Raw genomic sequence first — 23,456 nt, forward strand, 5'->3', positions numbered from 1 at the left:
TGTGTGAGAGAGAGAGAGCGAGAGGGAGAGAGAGGGAGAGAGCCAACGTCTGTTTTCAATCTGTCTCTCTGTCGTTCGTCCTCCCTCCCCTCTCTCTCTGACAGGAAGTGAACCGAGTCCAACACACACACACACACACACACACTAAAACACACACATGCACACACACACAAACACGCACACACTCATAAAGGTCTTTTTGTGACTTTCTACTTCTTTTTACTGTTGAGTATGTGTGTGTGTGTGTGTGTGTGTGTGTGTGTCTTTTGCATTAAAGCTGATTAAATAGAGTGGTGTGTGTGTGTGTGTGTGTGTGTGTAAGAGAGAGAGAGAGGTTAAGATATATATCAGCAGACAAAGTGATTAATGAATCACTAAGGAATCACTTGAGGATCAATGAAGCAGCAGCAGTCTGCATCTTTTCACATAGTGTTCTGTCTCGACTCTGTTATTTACAGAGTTTCCTGATGGACAGTGAAGTAAACTGCTGCCAACTGTAGCTGCTGTTAGCTAATGTTAGCTCAGTCTGTCGGCCGGGCTGCCAACACTGTGATTAATGTTCGGGTTAGGGTGGTAGTGGTTTGGACCATGGGAAGTAGGAAGTGTTCAGGCCAGAAACGGGGGATTTTGCTGAAGAGGCGTAAGGCCAATGTTGTGCCAGAACCAGAGCTGGGCAAGCGGGTAATGTAACCGGGCTCAGCAGCCTCTACGGATGTAATGACAGGAGAAGAAGAGACTGAAGAGGAAACTAAGAAGAGAAAAAGAGAAAGTGATCAAGCAAGAAACCGAAAAAAAAAGGGTAGATTTGGGACTGACTTTTAGTTGTTAGCGAGAGCTTGGTGAAATAAAAGGTTAAAAGACAAACGCCAAGTTGGGCTTTTTGTTGTGGGACAAGTAGGTAACATTAGCTGGCTGCTATGTCTTGTGTTGTTGCACTTGCTTGATGTTTGGCTGTTAGCAAAATTGTTGACTCGCTAGTATTTGAAGATAAATAATATAATCATAACAAATCCATCAGACCTAAATGCAATTCTGGTACTGGAAACAACTCTTGTTGGGCTTGTGAAGAAAAAGCTGGAAGCCCTCATGGCCATTGTGTACCATTTTGGAATATAAGTGTTTGCAGCCCATCTAAGGAAGGTGACAGGAGAGGGAGGTAACAACAGTACAGATTTAGGGTTGTTAAAAAGCTGTTTGTATAAAACAGACATACACGTAAAACTGTAGTGCCCAAAGAAGTTAGAGGAATACCTGAGAAAGAGTAGTACAGCAAACTCCTTACTGGAGATCAAAGACATCATTAGAAAGGCAGGGGAAGGGTCAGCACCAGATCCCAGCGGGTTCCCTGACCAGGTTTACTACCCAAACTTAACAACATGAGTCTACACAGCTTTCACTCAACGTCCCTCTTTTGATTATGGAAGGGAAGGTAGTGCTCAAACACAAGTACCTGGATATAAGAGAGAAAAAGTCAGGAATCCTGGGAGTCTTTGGGTGTCTACAGTATCCAGGAGCACCAACACAGATCGTGGAGGCTAAGGTGCCATTCACTATCGTGGTGTCCTGGAAATCAAGAGTATTGCTTCATTGAAAGAAGAGCAAAGAATGGCACTGAAAGCTTCGATCATCTACAAAAGTTACATGGTTCATTCATCCGATTGATTGAAGTTGGCCAATGATAGGCAGATGGCTCATCCAATCACCTGGCCTTTATTTTCTGAATGCTTACCCTTTAACAATCAGTTTCCATCTTTTTCAGACTTTCCAGATGATTCTCTTAAGTCTTCTGCTAGCTTCTTGAGATCTTGTGTTGTGCTGACCCTACCTCTTCTGTCCATGCCGACATTCCCCCCACGACTCCTCGAGTCTGGACTCCGACATTTGTTTTTATGTGCTTGAGCTCACCACGGATAGCAGTTCAGACATAACATACCAGTTATCATAGTGCAAGGACAGAGATAGTTGTCTGAAACGACCAGCTCATCTAAGGATACCACAAGGTAGGAAAACATGAGAATATGATGACTACAAGAGAGAAAAACAACTTACATAGCAAATTTATATGAGAAATAATCTTAATACATTTCTAATAAAAACTACTATAAACAATTCTGCAGGTCCAAGATATGCAATTATATATGAAATTGACAAAGACATGGATCTTCAGGCAGACCTGAGGCAGGCTGAATGAAGCCTGGGTGCTCAAACAAGCCATCTATTAAAGCGGCCATGCTGTTATGTAATGTTAAGCCTGAATATAACTTGAATTATCAAAATTCAGACTCAGTACAGTTGTCATAAACAGGGAAATTAGCTATAGAGACCAGAACTGTTTTTTGTATCAGGCTGTAAACATGTTTATTTCTGCTGTGAAGTTGGACATTTTGACATGGGGACTTATGGAAACTGACTTGTTCTTTATCCAGCCTCAAGTGGCTATTTGAGGAACTGCAGTTTTTGGCACTTCTGTATTGTCTTCACTTCACAGCCACAGAGGTTAGTTGCTCGCTATAGCGCCCCCTTCCATGATAGTTCAATGGTGTGCAAAAAACCAAGGTGCATCAGTTTATAGATGTAATTTAAGACCAAATGTGGTCCCAGCACATTTCTTTATCCAGTCATTACCAGGTTTATTCACTTATGTTTGTTTATTTGAGAGACCATGTACAGCTTCTTAGCTGGTTTAGAGTTAACTACAAGCAAATTAACATTTGTAAACATCTCTGGGCAGGAAACAGGAAACATTTCAAAGATCAAGATCTATACCACAGACCTGATTACTTAAATTGACTTTGGGGTTATGATTATTTTTGGAATATCTTTTAATCTTGTTAATAAGTGCTGACATAGTTTTAGGAGTAATTTTTATTTTTTGTGTTGAATTCTTCCTCACTGTTGTTTCAGTGATTGAGTGTGTTGATGTTTGATTTTATCCTTCTGACTTTCATGGGAGCAATGTGGTCAGCAGACAGTGACTGGTGAAAGAGATAATTCATCTGGAGTGTTTTTATGGGAATGAAACAATGAATTTGGCTGCAGAGTCAGCACTAAAAAATGCAGAAGGAGATGATGGAGTGCGGTTTTAAATAAGAAGAAAACTTCTTTGTCGTCAGATTCAAAGACATCTACCAAGAAGTTGAGGATATGTAGCTGTAGTTGTGTTATATCCTGGAACTGATGATGATTCATCTAGGAATTCACCGGACGAAGGACAGCATACATGAATATTCAAATCACCCAGATTAATCATTCTGTCACAACACAACAATAGATAAAAGTTCAGTTTCGTGACATGAAATAAGAAAGCTTCAAACCTCAAATGATATAAACTACCAAAGAAAATGAGAGAGCACAAAAAATTTCCTATTCAAAACAGATAAATCACCGCCTGCTCTCCTAAAGGGCTGAGGAAGATGGAGCTGTTTATAATCAGGGGGTGTCGCCTCCACCGAGTCAGCAGACCAACATTTACTTACTGTGTCAGAAGAGTCTGTGGTTGGTACCCACGATGGAGGCTCGGACAGACAGCCAAATCTCATTGAAATGTGACAACACAAGACATAGCAGCCAGCTAAAATTACTTACTAGTCCAACAGCAAGAAGCCCAGCCTTTTATTTTATCACATTCCTGCCAACGACTAAAAGTCAGTCCGAGATTTACTTATCCAGTGGACCTAAAAACCTCCTCTCCAAAATCAGAAAAGACAAGCTAAAGAGTGACAGGAGGGTAGGAAGTAGGAGAGGGGGACGACAACAAGCAGTCGGGAAGCCACAGGTGAGAACTGAATCCTGGGCCACTGCAGCAAGGACTGAGCCTTTGTACATGAGGTGCACACTCTACCAATTGAGCTAACAGGCAACCCCTTGATACAAAATTTTAAGTATTCAAGATGGGTATCGGGTAATATAATGTCAGTCATGTGATCCAAAAAAGAGAAGTTCTCTTTCTCATTACCTGCTCTCACCTGTTTGACGCTCCTTTGAACCTTTCTGACTGTTTGATTTGAATCCATTCATGTAAATGCAACACCGACAGTCGACCAGTAGATGTCACCATGTTTTACTGAATCAGATGGTTCAGATCACATCTGATCATCTCCATCTCACATCAGGTCCCTTCAGCATCATTCTCAAGCCTGGACGAGTTGTTTTGAATCAGTTGTTTTTACTGTAAAGTCAAATCGTGAATGAAAAACAACTGAAACAACCTCTGTGATAAATTTCTCCTGAAATTCTTAGAATATCTTTAATTTCTTATTAAGTTTAAAACAACAAGTTTAAAGTGAAACGTGGAAATATTCAGTAAAAGTTTCTGTTCAATGTTCAAAAGTTCCGACAATGATGTAACAGGTCAAAACACACACACACACACACACACACACACACACACACACACACACACACACACACACCTACATTCCTACAACAGGTTGGACCGGTGTTATTTCACTGTAAAAACATTGACACTTAAAACACCTGATTAGATGAACGCTTCAGGTGAGCACCAGGTGAGCATAAAGCCACCTGAACAAAGCAACAGGTCCACACAAAGAGAGAAACACACACAGAAACACCTGGACAGAAGCGCACGCACACACACACACACACACACACACACACACACACACACACCTGGGGAGAAACACACTTGGAGAGAGTAGACTTGACCGTTCACTTTTAAGAGTGTAGGCGGATCTTAAGCAGAACGTCAACACGTGAAGCAAAAGTGACACAACATATTTACTGACAGGAACAGGTGAACAGATCAACAGATAACCAGAAGGACAGGTGAACAGATCAACAGATTACCCGGAAAGCAGGTGAACAGATCGATCGCTAACCAGGAAGACAGGTGAACAGATCGAAAGATCAACACATTAACAGCAGGTCTCTCAGGTGTCCGTTTCTCTCTCAGCAGTGAGGAGGTCACAACACGGTAAGAAAAACAAGTTTCTTCTGTGAATTCAAAGATTCTTCTCCTGTGTTTTTTAAACCATAAACTCTGAGTTTCTTCTTCTGTGAATCTGAGTTTCCTCTTCTGAGAATTGAAACGGGAACTGGTTGAATTTCTTCTTTTGTGCTTTAAAATGTTAAACTTTTAGTTTCTTGTTGTTGTTGTTAAATTAGAAATGTTATTAATGTGATAATAAGGACTAAATTATGTTAAATCAGTAACTACACAGACCAGTGTGGAGTGATTTAATCTGGTCTTATAGTTTATTTAATTCTCCTTAATATATCTTCACAGGATCATAAAGACAACTGTAACTCATTATTTTGATAGAATAAAATAAAAATGATCAAAGCTAATCTAAAAACTAAATATCTCATATCCAAAATCCAAATCCAAAAATTCAGTAAGGCACACAATGTTTTGCCTTTGAGCTCCAGACAGGTTTGAAATCATCAGCAAGTATAATATTGACTTAAACCAGAGGATTAAATAAAGGTTTGAAATAAATGTACCTTTCATCTAAAGACTAAAACTAGAACACGGCGTGTTTGTTATTTAGGAACATTTCCATCACAGCCTAAAAGATAAGATTGTCCTTTTCAGTTTATTACATGTCATTAATAAAGAGAAAAGAAAAGACATGTCTGACTTCCTCTGCTGTCATGTGATTTAATATGTCAGAAGTTAGTCACTGCTAATCTGTGACGCTGGGTCAATAAATGAACACACTCATCAACGTGCACTCAGTCTGCAGGAGTCTGTTGCTTCCTCATAGATAAAACCAATCCAGTAAGTGTCTCCCCTCTCATCCAGATGAATCCACCTCCACCTGTCCCGAAGCCTCGATCTCGTTACGTGAGGGACATTTATGACAGGTGAGTTAACTTTCAAAGTAGCCAGCTAATATTTCTTATATTTGACAGCAGTTTACTTTATTGTCTGTCAGGAAACTCAGGAAACATTTTCACCATGGAATATGATCCAGTTTCACCAAAATCAGTGAAATAGTTGGTGGTGTGTGACTTAGTGCCGTAAAGCAACCCGCAGCACAAAGTTACATAGTGTGAGGAGAGATGTAAGAATAACACAGACACCATTCAGCTGATAAAGTCAGTGTGGCATCAGCATGATATATATTATATTTATTTCTCTTATTTAAATCTGAACCTTTCATTTTTCTGTTTCAGAGATCCGACTGGTGAAAATCTGCAACCAGGAGGTTTCTCTAATGGGCTTTACCTGAGCACAGGTACACACACACACACACACACACACACACCTACAAACATACAGTGTTTAACCTCTGAATGAGTTTTACTGACGTGTCAGCTTACTGTGAGATGTTTTGATTGTACTGTGACATGTGAAGGTGTCACAGTGACATCAGCAGGTTTCAAATCAATTCAGGAAATGAAATCAAATCAGGAAATTGAGTCGAATAAATAGTTACACATAGTTACACGATAAATACGATAACATTGTATTGTAATTTGAATTATTTAGTCGTGTTGACCTCTTATTAGGAACAGTAGTCTTTCCAGTAGTTTATTTTTAGTCGGACTCTGCTTACGTGCTGCGGCGTGTTTTCAGTCTGAACAGTCGAGCCGGTTTGTAACAGCACATTTTGTTAAAACTGGTGATTATCTCAAACCAGTTTGTCTTCTGGCTGCTGATCACATAACATCTGATGAATGTAAAGATCACGTGCTGCTGTTTCACATATCCACACAAATTCTATTTTTCCTTCACATCCTGTCCCTGTTAAACATGAATCCACATAAAACTGGTCGTCTGGTTGTAGACAGTCTGGACTCTTCTTGTCTTTAATCTTTATTTGTTTTGATGTAAATTCCTACATTAATTCCTACGGTTGCACTTCCCGCTCGTAGTGAATTGTTGAGCTGATAAAATTCAGGTACAGTTGATCTTTATGGATTATACTGATAACGAATCAACAAAGAGGTCTGTCTAGACTGTCGACATGTGACATCCTTTATCTTGTGTTACTAGAGTTTTATGGTTATGTTACAAATTGGTAATATTTTCCATGCGCAGTGCATGGAGCTTTAGTTTAATTGTAACTGCTGATGTGTTAAGCTGTGTGTTTCTGATGTTTTATCAACACTGCAGAAGCATTAGGTAACGGTTAAATCTAATAAAACTGTCTGACGTTGACTGCTGTTAGTTATTGGTTTTGATTAATTGTTTTGATTATTGACAGTGGCTGATCAGGTTTATTATGGGTTAGAGTATACAGTAGATGGCTTCCCCCTTTGTTTATGCAGTACATGTAGAACATTTACACATATTTTTCAGTCTCTATTTTAGTATATTTTATATTTAGTATTTTACTATTTTTAGAGTCCAAGCTTTTCTGTTGAACTATTTAGTTATTTATTTAAAATGAATTATTTATTTAAAATATTTTGTTGGACCACATCACAGACAGACACCCTGATAAAGACGGTTTTAACATAAATCTTTACATCACGTTACGTATATGACTTACATGTTGCATAACTTACATAACCCATACCATGATCTTTTACTAACGGAGTACTTTTGGTGCCTAAACTAGCCAAGTGCATGTTAAAATGGCTTTCTGGTGGCCCCATGCATCTTATACAGATGCAAAAAGGTATCTTGTACTTCTGAATGAAGTCGTGGGTCATGATGAAACAATGTCAGTATTTAACAGTGTCTGATGAGAAGCTGAAGGTATAAAACCGAGCAGTCAATAAAAAAAGATAGCCATAAATTTCGTCATTGGAATTGCAGATGGACACACAGGTGTGTTTGATTGACAGGTGTCTCATGTCTAATGATGATGTAACTGTGTCCTCCTCCTCAGGTGAAGATGCTCCTCCCCTTCCTCAAGGTGGGTCGGACCGTGACGCCGTCTTCCCGACTCTGGCTGGCATCACTGACATTATCGCCAACAACATCCCATCATTGGCTGGATTTGCCACTTCCATCGGTGGCTCTGCTCCCTCTGCTCCCACTGCACCCACTGCACCCGAACCCCAAGCCCCACCCTCAATAGACAGCCTGGTTAACAGCATTGGTGCCCACATACCTACCTTAGCTGGAGCTGCTAGCGTTGTGGCTAATCCAGCAGCTGCTACGTTAAACCCCACCTCCAACACCACACCTGTACCCACTGCTAACACAGGTACTGCCAGCTTAGACAGCATTGTTAACTCGTTAGCTAACATACCCAGTTTAGCAGGCATTGTTAACAGTGTGGCTAACCCTGCTGTTAACTCCACGACAACACCGTCAGCCCCGCCCCAGTCAGCCCCACCCCCCTCACTGCAGAGGAATGGAGATGCTCACACAGGTACAGTACATCAATCAATCAATCAATCTGAACTGAGACCAGTATCTGTTTTTCAGTTGAGCTGGAAATCAAATTTTAGACAGGTTTAAGAAGCGTGTTTAGCCCAAGTTTATGTCAGACTTTTTTTATTTAAACTACAGTACAATATATATATATATATATATATATATATATATATATATATATTATATATAGATAGACACACATACCGTATACAGTTATACAGTAGAGTATAATCTAAAGTAAAGTAGAGTAAAGTAAAACATAGAGTAAAGTAAAACAAAGTAATGTTAAGTAAGCTCAGTGGACAGCAGGATGGGGGGTCCAATGGAGGCCCAAATCCTCCAAACAAACATGTAAACGTGTCAGCAGACTCACTCAGAAAAGGGTATTATGGGTAACCAAAGGTTGAATCTCCACCTTAATGTGTCATGAGAAAGTTGATTCAACTCACTCTTCCTCTGTTTTTTGTTGATGTATCCAGATGTCGGGGCGTTGTCACAGCTTGTGATGTCAACTTTAGACCAGAATGCAGGAGTCACATTACCTCCACTGGATGGACCTGTCAGGCCACCAGAGGATGGTACTAAAGAAGTTCAAATCTACCCATGTTTCAGTTTCATCCTGGTCTTGACCCTCCTGCCAGTCTGATCCCTATGTGTTTGTTCTCGTTCCACCTTTAGGCCCATCTTGCACCAACAAAGAAGAAAGGCCGTACATCACCATGCTGTCTTGTTGGGCGAGCCAAGAGGAAGTTGACACAGACTCGTCCAATGAGGAAGAAGTTACAGAAGTTACCCCCACCGTCTCTGGTGCAGATGGACCAGTGGAAAGAGATCCTGCTTCTAACCCATCTTCAAATACCAACAAGTATGAATACAGTACTACAGTAACTACTACTACTCATATTAGTATTTGTAACACTGCATCCTCTATTGCTGCCAACACTACAGTGATATCTGTGTGTTTTTCAGCCTCCCACTGAGTCCTACAGGTCGTCTGATCCCCACTCGGCCGCCTCCGCCACCTCCTCGCCAATCTGGCACACCAGGAAAGATTTTGAAACAGAAGATCCCAAGGTACTTTCTAAGTCTTTGTTTTTGTGTAACATTGTCAGTAATAAAGCCTAGATTTCAACAGGAACAGTGTAGTTCTTTGTTTTTGTTTCATTGAAGAAGTACTCTGCAGTTCTGATATAACTGATGCAAGCAGCATCTATGCTAACCTCTTTAGCATCCTCCATTATTGTTGTCAGTCACTTTTCACAGTGTCCCACTGCCAGATATCAACTCAATTACAGACAAGCTGTTTTCAGCTGCTCTTTCTGTTGAATGTGAGACTCTGTAAAGAGGAAGATCTTCAGTCTGTTCACGCCTTTTTTGTCCTGCAGAGCGGCCACCATTCGAGTCTCCAGGAAGAGGGGGGGCAGCGCTCCAAAGAGTTCAACTCCACAGAGTGCCGTGGTCCGATCCAGCTGGCTGGACGTCTGGAAGGGCTTCAGGTACCATAACTATTTTCCAGAAATGCAGGTGATGATTCGATCAGTCAGAACAAACCTCAATGAGGTCCTGGTATAACTGAAACTTCTTACAGACCTGGACCAGCATGGGTCATAGTTTACATATAAAACAAAAGGAGACCCAGAACGGATCCTTGAGGAACACCAGACCAGGACAGGCATCTTTCATTAAATCATGATATGATAAGTGGATTTCTTTCTTTCTCTAACAGACACAATGTTTTATGGGCAACGATGGACGGACAGCTGATGTCTCTGTGGAAAAAACGGACGGTAAATCAATGTCTCTCTATCTGTCTCCTACTCTATACCTGTCTGTCAGTCCGTACAGTGATGGGTTTTGTTTGTTTTGTTGATCAGGACCGGTTCAGTGAGTTACTGTTTCATGTCTCCAGTATCACCAATGTGAAGAAACAGGACAAACGCAGATTCTCTGTTTACTTCAGGAAGAAACATTATGACTTCATGGCTCATAGTGATGGTAAGAACACTGTTGCTGGACTGGAGAGAATTGACAGGGGATGAGGTGTCGACATTACTACAGTAGTGATGATTCTTCTTCATGTTTTTTCATCTCTCAGAGGTTCATGAAGGCTGGGTCGAGTCTCTGTTGGCATCTCGAGGCCAGCCAAGCCCCGCCCCCCCAGAGCTCCATGGACAAATCACTATGAAGGACACAAGGAGCCGTGCCTATGCCGCTGTCTGGGGTCATGACCTCTGGATTTATCCCAACAAAGAGAGTTATCAGCTGGGCATCGCCTCCTTCTCCGTCCCTCTAAACGTGGCCACGGTGAAATCGATAGGGAAACACTCCTTTACCCTCATCACTCCATACAAGAGCTTCAAGTACACACCTTTCTGTCTCTGTCTGTCTGTCTGTCTGTCTGTCTGTCTGTTTCTGTCCTTGACAGTCAGAATGTTATTTTTAATTGCCTTTTATGTTCTTCCCCCTGTCTGCAGCCTGTCGGTTGATTCGTCAAAAGATCTGTCCATATGGTTGGACAGTCTATCCTCATCTATTCGCAGTGCTCTGTCCTGCAGCCAGGTGGCGCTGCGTCTCTGGGAAAATCCTGACAACAAAGTATGCGGCGACTGCAGCGCGGCCAATCCGGAGTGGGCTTCAGTCAACCTGCTGCTGGTCATCTGTCAGGCTTGTGCAGGTAAAAGCCAATAGCACTTAAGGAGGATATCATATCAGTTATTATTGTGTCAAATACACCAATACGCAGATGACACACAACTGTATATCTATGTTTACCCAGACAACCCTAGTTCTTCACAGACTTGCATTGCCTGTCCCACTTATATAAAATGAGGAAACATTTAAAAGTTTTCTTAAAACTAAATGAGCACAAATCAGCTGTGGAACTGACCAATCAGATTAAAGAGTTATCGATATCTAAACCATCCAAACCTGTGAAGGTTCAACAATTAAAACAGATCTGGTTTGTTTGAATACAAAACACTAACAGTGTCGGTTTTCAGGTCAGCATCGAGCTCTGGGGAGCAAATTGTCGAAGGTACGCAGTCTGAAGATGGACAGCAAGATCTGGACTGAACCACTCATGCAGGTGAGGGTGGGCTGAACCACTCATACATGTGGAGCTGAGGTGTTAACCACACATACAGTTGAGGCGGGACTGAACAATTCATTCATGACCTTTAACCTCTTACTTTTCCAGCTGTTTGTTAGCTACGGTAACCGACTGGCCAATCAGGTGTGGGCTCCAGCTGTGCCGGCAATGGAGCAGCTGCGTCCAGAGTCCTCTGATGAGGAGAGGTTAAACTTTATCCAGGATAAGTACAGCAGAGGGCGCTACAGACGAGTCCATGCTCTGATCTCCTCACATGCTCTGATGGATCAGGTGTGACTCAGTTACTCTAATTACTTATTTACTTGAACCATATATTTACATTTTATGTTGTGTAGAAAAGTTTCTTCCATCCAGAACAAATCTCAGTTTAGACAAAAAGGCCCAAATTATTAATCAATGACATTTAAAAAATATGACTGTAGTTTACTGTTAATAAAGTCTAATAACAGCAGAATCTAGTAGAAATATATAAACATAACCAGCTGAGCATGACTGACTGAACTTTTTTTTTGTCAAAAATCTTGAGACAATATTACCTGTACAGGTGTGAGATGGTATGTGTGTGTGTGTGTGTTTCAGAGGCTGTGTCAGGTGGTCTGTGGAGATGACATAGAAGAAACAATGTCACTGATCTGCTCAGGAGCAAAGGTCTGACGCTTTGTTCATACACTTCTACCTACCTGTAAAACTCTAACCACCTGTAGTCTACATCTCTACCTACCTACCTGTAATCTACACATCATCCCACCTGTAGTTTACACCTCCACCCAGCACCTACCTGTATTTTGCGTTCACGTAATAATTTAATCCAGGTGAATCGTCTGAGATGTTTCCTGCGGAAGAGTCACATTTCAGCAGCTATAAGGATCCAATATAATAACTTGGTGTTTCCATTGTCATGGCAACTGCACCAGTATTAAACCTCTAGTTGGTGCATCTTACCTGTGTGCAGGTGTGTCAGTCAGACCCTCAGAACCCCTCCCCCATCATGCTGGCTGAGAAGGCGGGTCAGGCCCTGCAGACTGAGTTGCTCAGACTCAACGAGTACACACGTAAGATACAGGTTACACAAACGTACACAAATTCTCTAGTGGGTGTGGTTGCTACACCTGGACATGTTATTCAAGTCTGTTTTTTCTATTTTTATTCAGAAGTCCCACCTTACCTGCCACAGTCAGCCAACAGGAGACTTGACTCCGCCCCCTTAGGTAAGATGAATCACCTGGATTAATTCATGAGAACATTGAACTACAAATAATGAAAAATAATCAACAACACAAAATAAATATTTCAAACATTTCTAGAACTTTTTGTTACCTTTGGGTGTGCAGGTGAGGGGGAGGAGATGCTTCATGGAAAACTGGAAGAAGATCGTTTCTTCTTCTCGTTAGAAAATGACTCCGCAGCGTGTGATGTGCTCGACCTGCGAGAGGTTCTGTCTGTCTTCCTCAAAGACGGGTAAATGCTACTGATACTGCTAATACTAATACTGTTCATACTAATAGTATTCATATTACTTATACTAATACTGTTAATACTAATACTGCTCATACTAATTTTGTTAATACTAATACTTCATGACTAAACTTACTAACTCTATTTTCTACCTCAGTAATCATGACTTGTTGTGACTCTTTTTGTTTTGTAGTCTTTCAGATTCATTTTTAATTAGGTAGAATTACTTTTTTCTGAATGTAATGTCTAAGAGTTAAACTAATGATGAAGACAACAACCCCCTCTGGTGGAGACTGGTACGAATAGTGTTAAAAATATATTTATTATAATTAAGTTACTTATTAAGTTTTAGTGCTTGTTTAATCAGATTTTGACCTTGGATGTTTCATGTGTGTGAAAGTGTAACACAGTATAGTTTTCTTTTTCTAATACTACTTATATGACTTCTAGTACCTTTTTTCCTACTTCCTCTCCATGTGTTTGTGTGTTTTCAGACCGACCCATGAGTTTGAGATGGTGACGCTGAGTGATCAAATGATCTGTGCTGCTGATAACCAGGAGGAGCTGATGAGTCACATGGTTCATATACTGAAGGTAAACCTGACTGTACATCTATTCATGTGAGGACCTCTGTGAGCCTACACCTGTTTGAAGGTTCAGGTCACATGAACATGACTTCTGGTTAGTACTATAACATCAGTTAATTTTTCCAGGTGATTCTCCCAGGGGGCGTTTCTTATGCCGAGGTGTGCGGGGCTTCTGCTGTCAGTCAAGTGTGCGTTGTTGAAGTGGGTGGAGCCTCAAAACAATCTGATGCCTGGTTATTACTGTGGGAGGATGGTGTCAGTGTTCATCCTGTCCACAAAAACACTCAGCAGGCTTTGAACATGGAACTGAGTGCACTCAATCGCCATGGTAATATAGTGGTCTTCTCACAGACACTCTGTTCTGTCTTTATTTTTCTTTATATAAAAATAGATTAGGCCACAGTATATGATTGACAAATGTCTATGTCACAACAGATTTAACAGTTATTCCTTTGATTTCTGCAACAAGAACATGGATTTTTGTTGCAATGAGTAATGTTTCCATGAATAAAAACTAAAGACATGAATGATATGAACAAGTAAAAATAAACTGCAGACTGTTTATCTTTAAACAAAAGGCTGAATTACAGCGTCTGCACACTGTGGTTCCTGTTCAAACACCATGTACTTGGATGAAGACTCAGATCCCAGTCCCACAAGGCTTCATTATAGGTCCTCTCCTATTCAGACTGTAAATGTTACTAATGTTCGATTCTATGCAGACGATACCAACTCTCTACAGCTGTTCATACAGATGATCTGAGACTGTTTACTTTTATAAAAATATGAAACAGTCTCTATCTGAGACAGGACTAACAGAGATTTATTTGTTTTGTCTGAAGAAAATCAAGTTTACCTTTTATAGAAGGAACAAATGTTTGTTCTGGTCAATGAGTAAATGAAGAAAGAACAAAAAGAGTTTATTTACAGGTTAAATTATTTCTTAAAACTCAGAAAGAAGTCTTTGAACATCAAACCTCTTTCTCTTTTCTCTTTTAGAAATGGATCCATCTGAAAATATCATCACCATGGTGACTGCAGACAGGTATGACATTTCCCTCCTGAGACAATAACGACCATCTGTCTATTAATGTTAACATTTGAAGTTTTATCAAAATTACAGATGGGTCTGTTTATATCAGCCATACTTTTCTGTTCTATTGTAGTAGTAGTTTTTTATTAAATCAACTACAAAAGAACAGAAATGTTTATTTATTTATTTATTTTTACATTTCCTGACTTCTGATTGGCTGAGCTCTTCACAGGTATATGTCACATCACAGGTTTCTTGTATTTTTTTTTATCACAGGACTGTGTCGTTCCGTTTCGAAGAGCAGCACAGCTGTCAGTCCTGGTTCAGCCAACTCCAAAAAGCTCTGACCAATCAGAGAACAGGTCCACAACGTCCTCCTGCAACCAATAAAAACCCAGCTCAACAGTCTCTGTACCCAGTGATCGATATCAGGTTGAGGGGTACAGTACCACCAGGCATTGAACGCTGCATCTCCCACATCACAACCTATGGTCTGTATGACTGTCTGTCTGCCTGTCTTTCTGTCTGCCTGTCTTTCTGTCTGCCTGTCTGCCTGTCTGACTGCCTGTCTGTCTGTCTCTCAGGTCTGAAAGTAGAGGGCGTGTACCGGCGCTGTGGTCTCTCTTCGAAAGTCAACCAATTGGTGGCGGCTCTGATTACATCACCTAACTCCGCCCCTCTAGAGTGTGATGAGCAAGGTGTGTTGGACGCCGCTTCCGCCCTCAAACAATACATCCGCCAGCAGGAGAGTTTGATCCCTGACAAAGAGCAACAGAACTGGCTGCACGCCGCAGGTTAGTACTAATACATGTAGCACAAGTACATGTTGTACTTTAGTACTTGTAGTTATAGCATAGTACCTATAATCACAGTGGACAATCTCAGAAGCAGTAGCAGCAGTATCTGGAGCAGGTAGTGTAGTACTACTACAGTAATACAGAGTAGTACTCACTCTAACAGTACTTTTTCTCTTTCAGTGATTTCAGATGAACGTTCCCGGTTTTCAACCTACCGACGGTTGCTACGGCAACTTCCTGACAACAACCGATCAACACTAAACTCGCTGTTTGGACACTTCTACATGTAACATACACACATTGAAACACACACACACTAAAACACATACAGTGCTGTAATCGTACTACCAGCGTGTGTCCTGTAAATAGAGTCAGTGAGGACACCTCAAAATAATACCTGATAGAAGTCAAAGTGATGGAAGCTGAAGTGTAGAGATCAAAGTACTTCAAGTGTTAGTTGGTGAGGAAGAGATAAAAGCAGTTGAAAGAGGGTTTGATAAGTAAGTAACAAAAACATTTGAAATGTCAGCAGAGAGATGAGAGAGATGAAAGTAGTTGAAGTGTCGGTTAAGAGAGCGATTAAGATAGTTGAAGTGTCAGTTGATAAAAAAAGAGATGAAAACAGTTGAAATGTCAGCTGAGAGAGAGATGACAGCGTCAGTCAAGGAGTAGATGAAAGTAAATGAAGTGTCAGTGGAGGCAGAGGTGAAAGTATCAGTCGGTGAGGACAGCTGAGAGGAGCTGAAAGCAGTTGAGGTGTCAGTTGAAGTAAAAGAGATAAAGATAGTTAAAGTAAAGTATAAATAGATAAAAGATAGTTGTGTGCACTGTTAGCAGTTTTGAGCATTTACCAAAAAACATTAAACACTGTTGTATCACAGCTGTCCACTTCACATCCTCACAGTGAAGTCATAAACCAGACTGTGTTTGATCTGGACAAAATGTGTTAACTCCAGATCTGTTTCCTCTTCAGGGTTCAGATGTTCTCTCAGGTGAACAAGATGTCAGCTCATAATCTGGCTGTGGTTCTGGTCCCAAATCTGTTTCAGGCTATGAACCAGGATCTGCTCAAACTCACCAGAGAGTTCATCATTCATCACACACTGTTGTTTCTGGTAAATACTGTATGTCACAAAGTTACTGCTATATACATGTCATCATTTCCGGTTTGTATAAAACAATTGAGTTGACGTTACATACTGTTTACAGTGAAGTTATGTGCCTGACACTGATCAGCTTATTGATCAGCTGATGAAACATTTGCCGTTTGTTTCTCTGCAGACACCCGAGAGAGAGGAGGAAGAACAGATCACTGTCTTCTGAGGAAGAAGAGAACAGTTGGACTCATATTTGACCTTTAGTTTAGTTTTTTTGTAGGGGTTTAAGTTCACGGTTTAATCACCATAAAATGTTTTATACAGCTTTAAATTAAACATTTATGAATCAAAGTCTTAACTGAATTTAAATATCAGTATACAGTACACCACTCCACTGTCAGTGACAGCACACAGGGGAAGACCTCAAAGACAAGACAGGTGAGACATGAGGAGAACTGAAAACATGATTTAACATGACATGACCGCGTGTATTTGATCCACCAACCAGCGCTTGTTTTAGTGAGAAATCTCATTCCACGGCTCTAAAAGCTGGTACAGGTGCAGGTGCACTTAAGCCTTCAAAATCCAAAAAGTAAAGTTGTGCGCAAATACAATTTACTTTGATGAATGACATTGATATAGATGGAATTAACAAGAAGACTGTCGACTGTGTTCCTAGTGAAATTGTTTAAATCTCATATGTCTTAAAGGGAGTCTGGTGTTTAGTTTAATTCAAACTGCTAATATGTTTGTTTGTTTTTTAATATTGTTTTCACACTACAGAAACATTAGGTAACTATATGATAAGGTTGTCAGACATTGACTGCTGTTAATTTTTGGTTTGATTATTGTTTAGTTAGTAGACAGAGTCAGTGTATGCAGTAAATGGTTTTCCCTTTTGTGTTTTTTAAACTACTTTGTTATAATCTGAGATAGATCACAAACCCAGTAACATTACGTTAATACAGTGGCCATTAGAACACCTGTTAAGCAGGGTGATACAATTATTTAAAAGTCTCATGGATGTTGTGCTCTACATCAGCACACATGTAACGACTCTTCAACGGTCAATCAGTTTACCTGAACAGAACTACCTGTATTATTGCCTGCTTTTAAAAGAGTCACAATATTCTTTGTGATTTTCTTACTAAACAATTTATGGCTTGTACTGTCCTTGTAATTTATGCAATAAAAGCGCAGTATTACAGTTTGACTCTGATGTCATGAGTGAAAACCATTGACAGTATAAAACATGAATTTCGATTTGCAGGCGGTTGAGGGATCGGTTTCTGAAGAGCCTTTGTGAGAAGAGATAGTGTTCATCTGTGTCACCTCCTGGCTAATCTTAAAATTTAATTAAAAACACCTGTAACAGCACCTACCTGTTAATCAAAGCAACCACGTTGTTAATTTTGCAGGACTTTAGGCCATAATATAATTTGAACAGGTGAGTTATATAACAGTTGTCATGAATGGATAAATTAGCTATGGGGACCAAAACTGTTTTTTGTACCAGACTGTAAACATGTTTATTATGGAGGTGGTTGTTTGAGGAACTGCTGTTTTTGGCACTTCTGCATTTGCTTCATCTCAAGAGAGAAACAAACTACCCAAACAGGATTTGTGATCCTCTGAGTAATACAGGTCCCTGATGCTAAAGCGCTGCGACCTGATAATTTTTACTGATAAGTTTTTGAATCTTCAGATATTTTTAATACAACATCTGCCGTTTAAAAATCTGCCTTGATTTTTAGTGTCAATAAGACATCCACAGTGCCTTCAAACCAGACACCTGATCCTTGTTAGGGCTGTAACACGAAATAATTACATTAGATACTGATAAACTGAGTTCTTCACAGAATAAACTTAATAATATAAATCACTTAATAAAATGATGATTTGAAGAAAATCTACACTGAAGCTGTGACTGGGTCTTCAACACAAATTAGCAGAATCATCCATAAACAAACTCATATAGTTTATTTAATTTAATAACAAAATACAAACATATAATAAGCAGTGGATGAAAAATACAAAACACAGGTGAGCTCAGGTGTCCAGGTGAGGCGAGGTGGTTGTCAAACGTAGATATCTTCTGCATCCGCAGACAGTGTGATTGGTGTTTCCAAGGAAACAACAGTATTACAGAGAACTGTAGAGGGTAGAACAAGTTAGCATCTATCAGCATCTGTTAGCATCTTTGTGCATATGTGTGTGTGTTTTACCATAATGAGACTCCTCCTCCTCCTCCTCTTCCTCCTGCTTCTCTTTTTTACCGTCACCGTGCATCTCCACATAAATGTTTTCCTGCAATTGAACTGAAATCAGGAGAGCAGGTTATAATACGCAAACCCTGATGAGGATATTAGTGAGTCAACCTTTAGTCTACTCAGTAAATTATATATATATATATATTATATTGTATTTACTGCAGGAGGACATAGAGGCATACAGCATTTAGACGTTTTGGTAATCTCAGGAGAGAAACAAAGCATCTGTCATCAGGGCTGAGGTTGAATAGTCAAAAAAAAAAAAAAAAAAAAAAAAAACCTCCTATGTCCTTTCCTAAAGACTTTTCCTTGACCCTGATGGAAAACTGGACTACAAAAAGCGCATCTGAGATACTTCCACCCGCAGGTTCTCACCACGGCATTATCTTACAGCTGCTACATAAATCCACTTCATTTCATTCAGTTAGGAACCTTCCTAAGCAAAAAAGATTATTGGACTGGAGCCCAGCCATGCGGTTGAATCGTCAAAAAAAAAATTACCTCTTCTGTTCTATCCTAAAAACTTTTCCTTGACCTCATCATGTTTTCCATTGAGGGGAAGGAAAATTCATAAAGACTTAGGAAAAGATATCCACGGTGCTCCGAAAATCCAACTACACTTTTATCGATGTGGTCTGTGGTGAAACTACAAGAATATGCACCACCAAGTTGAATACTTCTCCCTCTTCCTACTTTTAATGACCAGGACAACTTGTTTTGTACAGAACTAATACAGAGGACTGCAGGAGATGAATGTTATCAGACAGTTACTTCAGACAGTGTTCACACCTCTGATCATATTCACACACTTTCTCTCTAACTTTAGCTCTTTCTTTCTCTGCTGCAAGTCTGCGTCACCCTTTTATTTTAATCAGTTGATTTTTTTTTAATGCATAGTTGTGATGGGCTGAATGCTGCGTGGCTTTTTGTCTGACAGCATTATATCCTTTCCTTTTTGTAAAAGATGGTCTGGTGTATCCTCTGCTAAATGAGAAAAGAAGCAGTGAAGCTCCTTTTGTTAACATTTAGTGAATTCAAATAGCTTTTATCATGGCTAATACGTATATCTGGGTCACTCAGTTAGGAATCTTCCTAAGCAAAAAAGACTATTGGATTGGAGCCCGGGGATGTGGTCAATCATCAAAAAATCACTTCCTATGACCTTCCCTAAACACTTTTCGACAGACAGACATCGGCAGTGCTCAGAGAATCCAACTGCACTTATATTGACGTGGTCTGTGGCAAAACTACATGAAGATGGACTACAAAAAGTGCATCTTGGGTGTTGGTTAGCTCAGTTGGTAGAGCATCCGCCCCATGTACAAAGGCTCAGTCCCTGCTGCTGCGGCCCTTTGCGGCATATCATTCAAAAAAGACCATATATATATATATATAAACAAAATTTTGAGAATGTTTTGCACAGAACTAATGCAGAGAACCAAAACAAGTGTGTGCTTGTCTGTTATCAGCTTTCGTTTTAATCAGTTGATTTTGTTTAATGTCTGGTTGCGACTGGCTGAATCGTCTGTAGCTATATTATTTTCTTTTTGTAAGGGATGGTCTGGTGTATCCTAAATTAAAGGAGGTAAGAAAGGAAGCAGCTTTGCTTAACATTCAAAGAATTCAAACAGCTCTTATCATGGCTGCATTTGGGAACCTTCTAAACAAAAAGAGCCTGTGTCTCTGCATCAGAGCTCAGGCCGTCTCTGACTTGCTGTTGTACCTGTGGTTGCGCTTGTATTCTGGCTTCTTCTCATCTTTATGAAGATGAAGATGAAGACCAGGATAAAGCAACACAAAAGAACGGACACCACCAGCGCTACAGTGCTGCCAGGGCTGCTGCTGCTACCTGCTGACAGACGTTACTGTTATTTTCAACATTATGTTGTAGGGAAATGTCAGAAAGGTTATTACATTAATCTAACTTGGTGAAAAACATTTCTTCTCTTTACCCTTCACGATGAGCAGGAAGTCACTCTTACTCAGTAGTTGCCCATCCTCATCAAACACCTCCAGGCTGTAGTTTCCAGAGTCTTCGGCCTGAACACGGCTGAATCTCAGCGACCCGTTTTTCAGCAGCTCGCAGCGACTGTGGTGACACGATGACATATTCTTCTTCAGTGACATCAACCCCAGGTGGGGGTAAGTCCACCTGTAGTCCAGTTTAGGTGGACCCAGTTGGCTAGTCCGCCTGAAGTCCAGTTTGTGGTCCGATCCCTGCCAGTCTGGGGTCATCAACACGGCCTCCCCGCTTTGTGCATTGATGTGATGGTTGAGTGCAGCTGGGTGACAAACAGATCAAACAGATCAGCTGATTAATCACAACTGCACTGAAGTCAAAATGTGTCTAACTTGAATCATCACACAAATATCTCAATACACCTTGAGATAATTTAGCAAAACCAGGAGAACACAGAGGTGTTCATGACATCTGATGTTGTTCAGTGTCTTAGTCTTAAACACAAAATCACTGAACAAGCTGCTGTATTTGAGTTGGCAGTGAAAACATTTTGACCACATAGACAGTTTAAATATGGACATCGTATCTGTGACATCACCGACAGGTTTCTGAAGAGCTGTTTTGAAGCTCAGAGTGTGGCGGCTCTGGCCGTTACCATTTTAGCAGTCTGCCACTGTCAAAGATGTGAATCATCAGTGGACTTGAGGCAGGCTGAACAAAGCTTGGTTGTTTAAACAATCTGCCTGCAACAGTACCCACCTGTCACTCAAAGCATCCATGCTGTTAAAAATTCAGACTCAGTACAGTTGTTATGAACAGTAAAATTAGCTATAGAGACCAAAACTGTGTTTTGTACCAGGCTGTAAACATGTTTACTTCTGCTGTGAAGCTGAACATTTTAACATGGGTGGTTACGGAGATGTTTGAGGAACTGCAGTTTTTGGTTTCACAGGCACAGAAGTTGCCCACACAGGATTTGTGATCCTCTGAGTAATACTGGTTCCTGATGTCAAAGCCCTGCCCATCCCATTTCCTGACTGGCATCCAGAAGATCCTGATTGGAGCTCTGGGGATATAATTCGGCAGACAAGTGATATGTAATGGACCAGCTCACGATTTAACTGTGTCACTGTGGCTCTTTACTGTTCAGACTTTAATTGTGTGTTAAAACTGCTTTCCTGTTTATGTGACAACTCACAACTCAGATAAAACTTACCACCACTCTTCATCATCAACATCAGTAACCACACCAGAACCAACATGGTCACCGACTGAAGTCCTCTCTGCCGCTGCAGGACTCTGCTGGTTTCAGCTGTCAATTACTCTAACGAGGAAACACACACACTTTTCAATGGTATATGTGTGTGTGAATGTATGAATTTAAGATTATAATAATAGCAGTAATAATATTAAAATATAACACTGACTGAACCTAGTTTGGCTGTATAATGACTAGTGTACTTCTGCTTTTAAACATTAAGTACATTTTATGTACTCCAACTTCAGTTTAAAATGCAGTACTTTCGGTATCTTGTTGTAGTATTTATACTTGTACTTGAGTAACAGATGTAAATACTTGGACCACTGATTAATCCTGATATAAAATGGAGATAATGTGCAGGTTCAGAAGTTTAGTCCTACCTGTCTGGGCGATGATGGCGACTCAAACAAATCGATCAAACAGAGCAAGGCAGGAAATGAGACCAGGCCATGTATGACACTCAAACCACAGCAGGTTTCAGTCAGTTCACATAACTCTAAATCAGGAGTTTCACATTTAAAGTTGACACTTTTACATACTATAAACACACACAGAGCTTCATTTAAAACATTTTCTCGTCCATCTCTCGTTCTGTCTCATTATCCTGATTTTATTTGTGTTCTTCTTTTTCAGTTTGAGTTTGTTGTACCATGTGTTAAGTGTTCACTTAAAAGAGACATTAGAGGGAAAACCAGGAAACATTTTCTCCATAAAAAATGAACCAGTTTCACCAAAATTAAGTGAAATAATTAGTGGTGTCTGCCTTAGTGGTGTAAAGCGTGGCATACTTGTCACCAGTGATCGTACCCAGAGCACGACAGACAGACACACCATTCACCTGATCACAAGTCAGTGCAGCACCAGCATGATTTAAAATCTGTTATTTTGTAGTAGAAAAGTTAGACAATGTTGCTTTATTAGCTTTAATTAATAGTGGAATAATACACATAAAAAGGACACAATTATAAGTGAACACGATGGAAGAATATTAAAGAAAACTTCATGATTCATACAAGTTGTGGACTAAAGTGGGCTGGTCTGGTTGAAAATGAGTGTTAAATCTTTTTATGTGTTCCTGGATAAGTGGGATGTCACTTCTTCTTCTGCAACAATGAAGTTATAAGAACATAAATATGTGGAATAAGTGCGTAATTCAACAAACACAATAACAAAAAGCAGTGCATTTTTCCATCCTTTTTCTGTAACCACTTATTCTTATCAGGGCTGACTTAGGACTGACACATAGAGACAAACAATAATTTACATTTATTTGAATTTACATTCATTAGTCTTTTGGACTGTGGGAGGAAACCCACACAGACACAAATAAACAAACAATCTCCATGCAGCAACTGGGTCAAACCACAAACCTTTTTGCAACAGAGCTTAACACTGCATCACTCTACCATTTAGTTAGACATTTCAAATACATTTGAAGGCTGGGCAGATTTGGATAGTTCAGTTGAGGTGCAGAAATATCAAACATGCTTGGGATACATATTTATATGCATATTTACATTTAGTCATTTAGCTGATGCTTTTATTTAAAGCGACTCAAGATAATCCAGTGACAGTTGTAGTAGGGGGA

At 40.1% G+C, this 23,456-nt stretch overlaps 2 protein-coding genes across 5 annotated transcripts; one reads left to right on the forward strand and one right to left on the reverse strand.

Moving 5' to 3' along the window:
• Window positions 1-4,472: 4,472 nt before the first annotated feature.
• LOC104919445 (arf-GAP with Rho-GAP domain, ANK repeat and PH domain-containing protein 1) lies at window positions 4,473-17,584 on the forward strand. Of its 2 annotated transcripts, XM_019269398.2 has the most exons (27): window positions 4,473-4,936; window positions 5,768-5,829; window positions 6,142-6,203; window positions 7,806-8,126; window positions 8,238-8,294; window positions 8,779-8,877; window positions 8,978-9,164; window positions 9,269-9,373; window positions 9,685-9,795; window positions 10,026-10,086; window positions 10,174-10,294; window positions 10,395-10,659; window positions 10,774-10,973; window positions 11,299-11,384; window positions 11,496-11,678; window positions 11,988-12,056; window positions 12,361-12,460; window positions 12,560-12,616; window positions 12,740-12,866; window positions 13,358-13,457; window positions 13,577-13,778; window positions 14,450-14,495; window positions 14,760-14,974; window positions 15,068-15,277; window positions 15,461-15,566; window positions 16,254-16,395; window positions 16,562-17,584. In XM_019269398.2, the coding sequence occupies exons 2-27, from the start codon at window positions 5,768-5,770 to the stop codon at window positions 16,601-16,603; spliced, it is 3,336 nt and encodes a 1,111-aa protein (XP_019124943.2). In that variant the 5' UTR covers window positions 4,473-4,936; the 3' UTR covers window positions 16,604-17,584. The 2 variants fall into 2 exon arrangements, with proteins under 2 accessions (XP_019124943.2, XP_010729768.3); XM_010731466.3 differs by having other exon boundaries at window positions 7,806-8,294.
• Window positions 17,585-18,352: 768 nt separating this feature from the next.
• LOC113744387 (uncharacterized) lies at window positions 18,353-21,912 on the reverse strand. Of its 3 annotated transcripts, none has more exons than XM_027273785.1 (5): window positions 21,824-21,912; window positions 20,600-20,929; window positions 20,371-20,496; window positions 18,603-18,695; window positions 18,353-18,529 (listed from the first exon to the last, which is right to left on the reverse strand). In XM_027273785.1, exons 1-5 carry the CDS (start codon window positions 21,867-21,869, stop codon window positions 18,456-18,458), a joined length of 669 nt encoding a protein of 222 aa, XP_027129586.1. In that variant the 5' UTR covers window positions 21,870-21,912; the 3' UTR covers window positions 18,353-18,455. The 3 variants fall into 3 exon arrangements, with proteins under 3 accessions (XP_027129586.1, XP_027129585.1, XP_027129587.1); XM_027273784.1 differs by having other exon boundaries at window positions 20,371-20,499; XM_027273786.1 differs by lacking the exon at window positions 20,371-20,496.
• Between the last annotated feature and the right edge of the window lie 1,544 nt (window positions 21,913-23,456).

The sequence above is a fragment of the Larimichthys crocea genome, chromosome XXII (genome assembly GCF_000972845.2).
Source record: "Larimichthys crocea isolate SSNF chromosome XXII, L_crocea_2.0, whole genome shotgun sequence".
Lineage (NCBI taxonomy): Eukaryota > Metazoa > Chordata > Actinopteri > Sciaenidae > Larimichthys > Larimichthys crocea.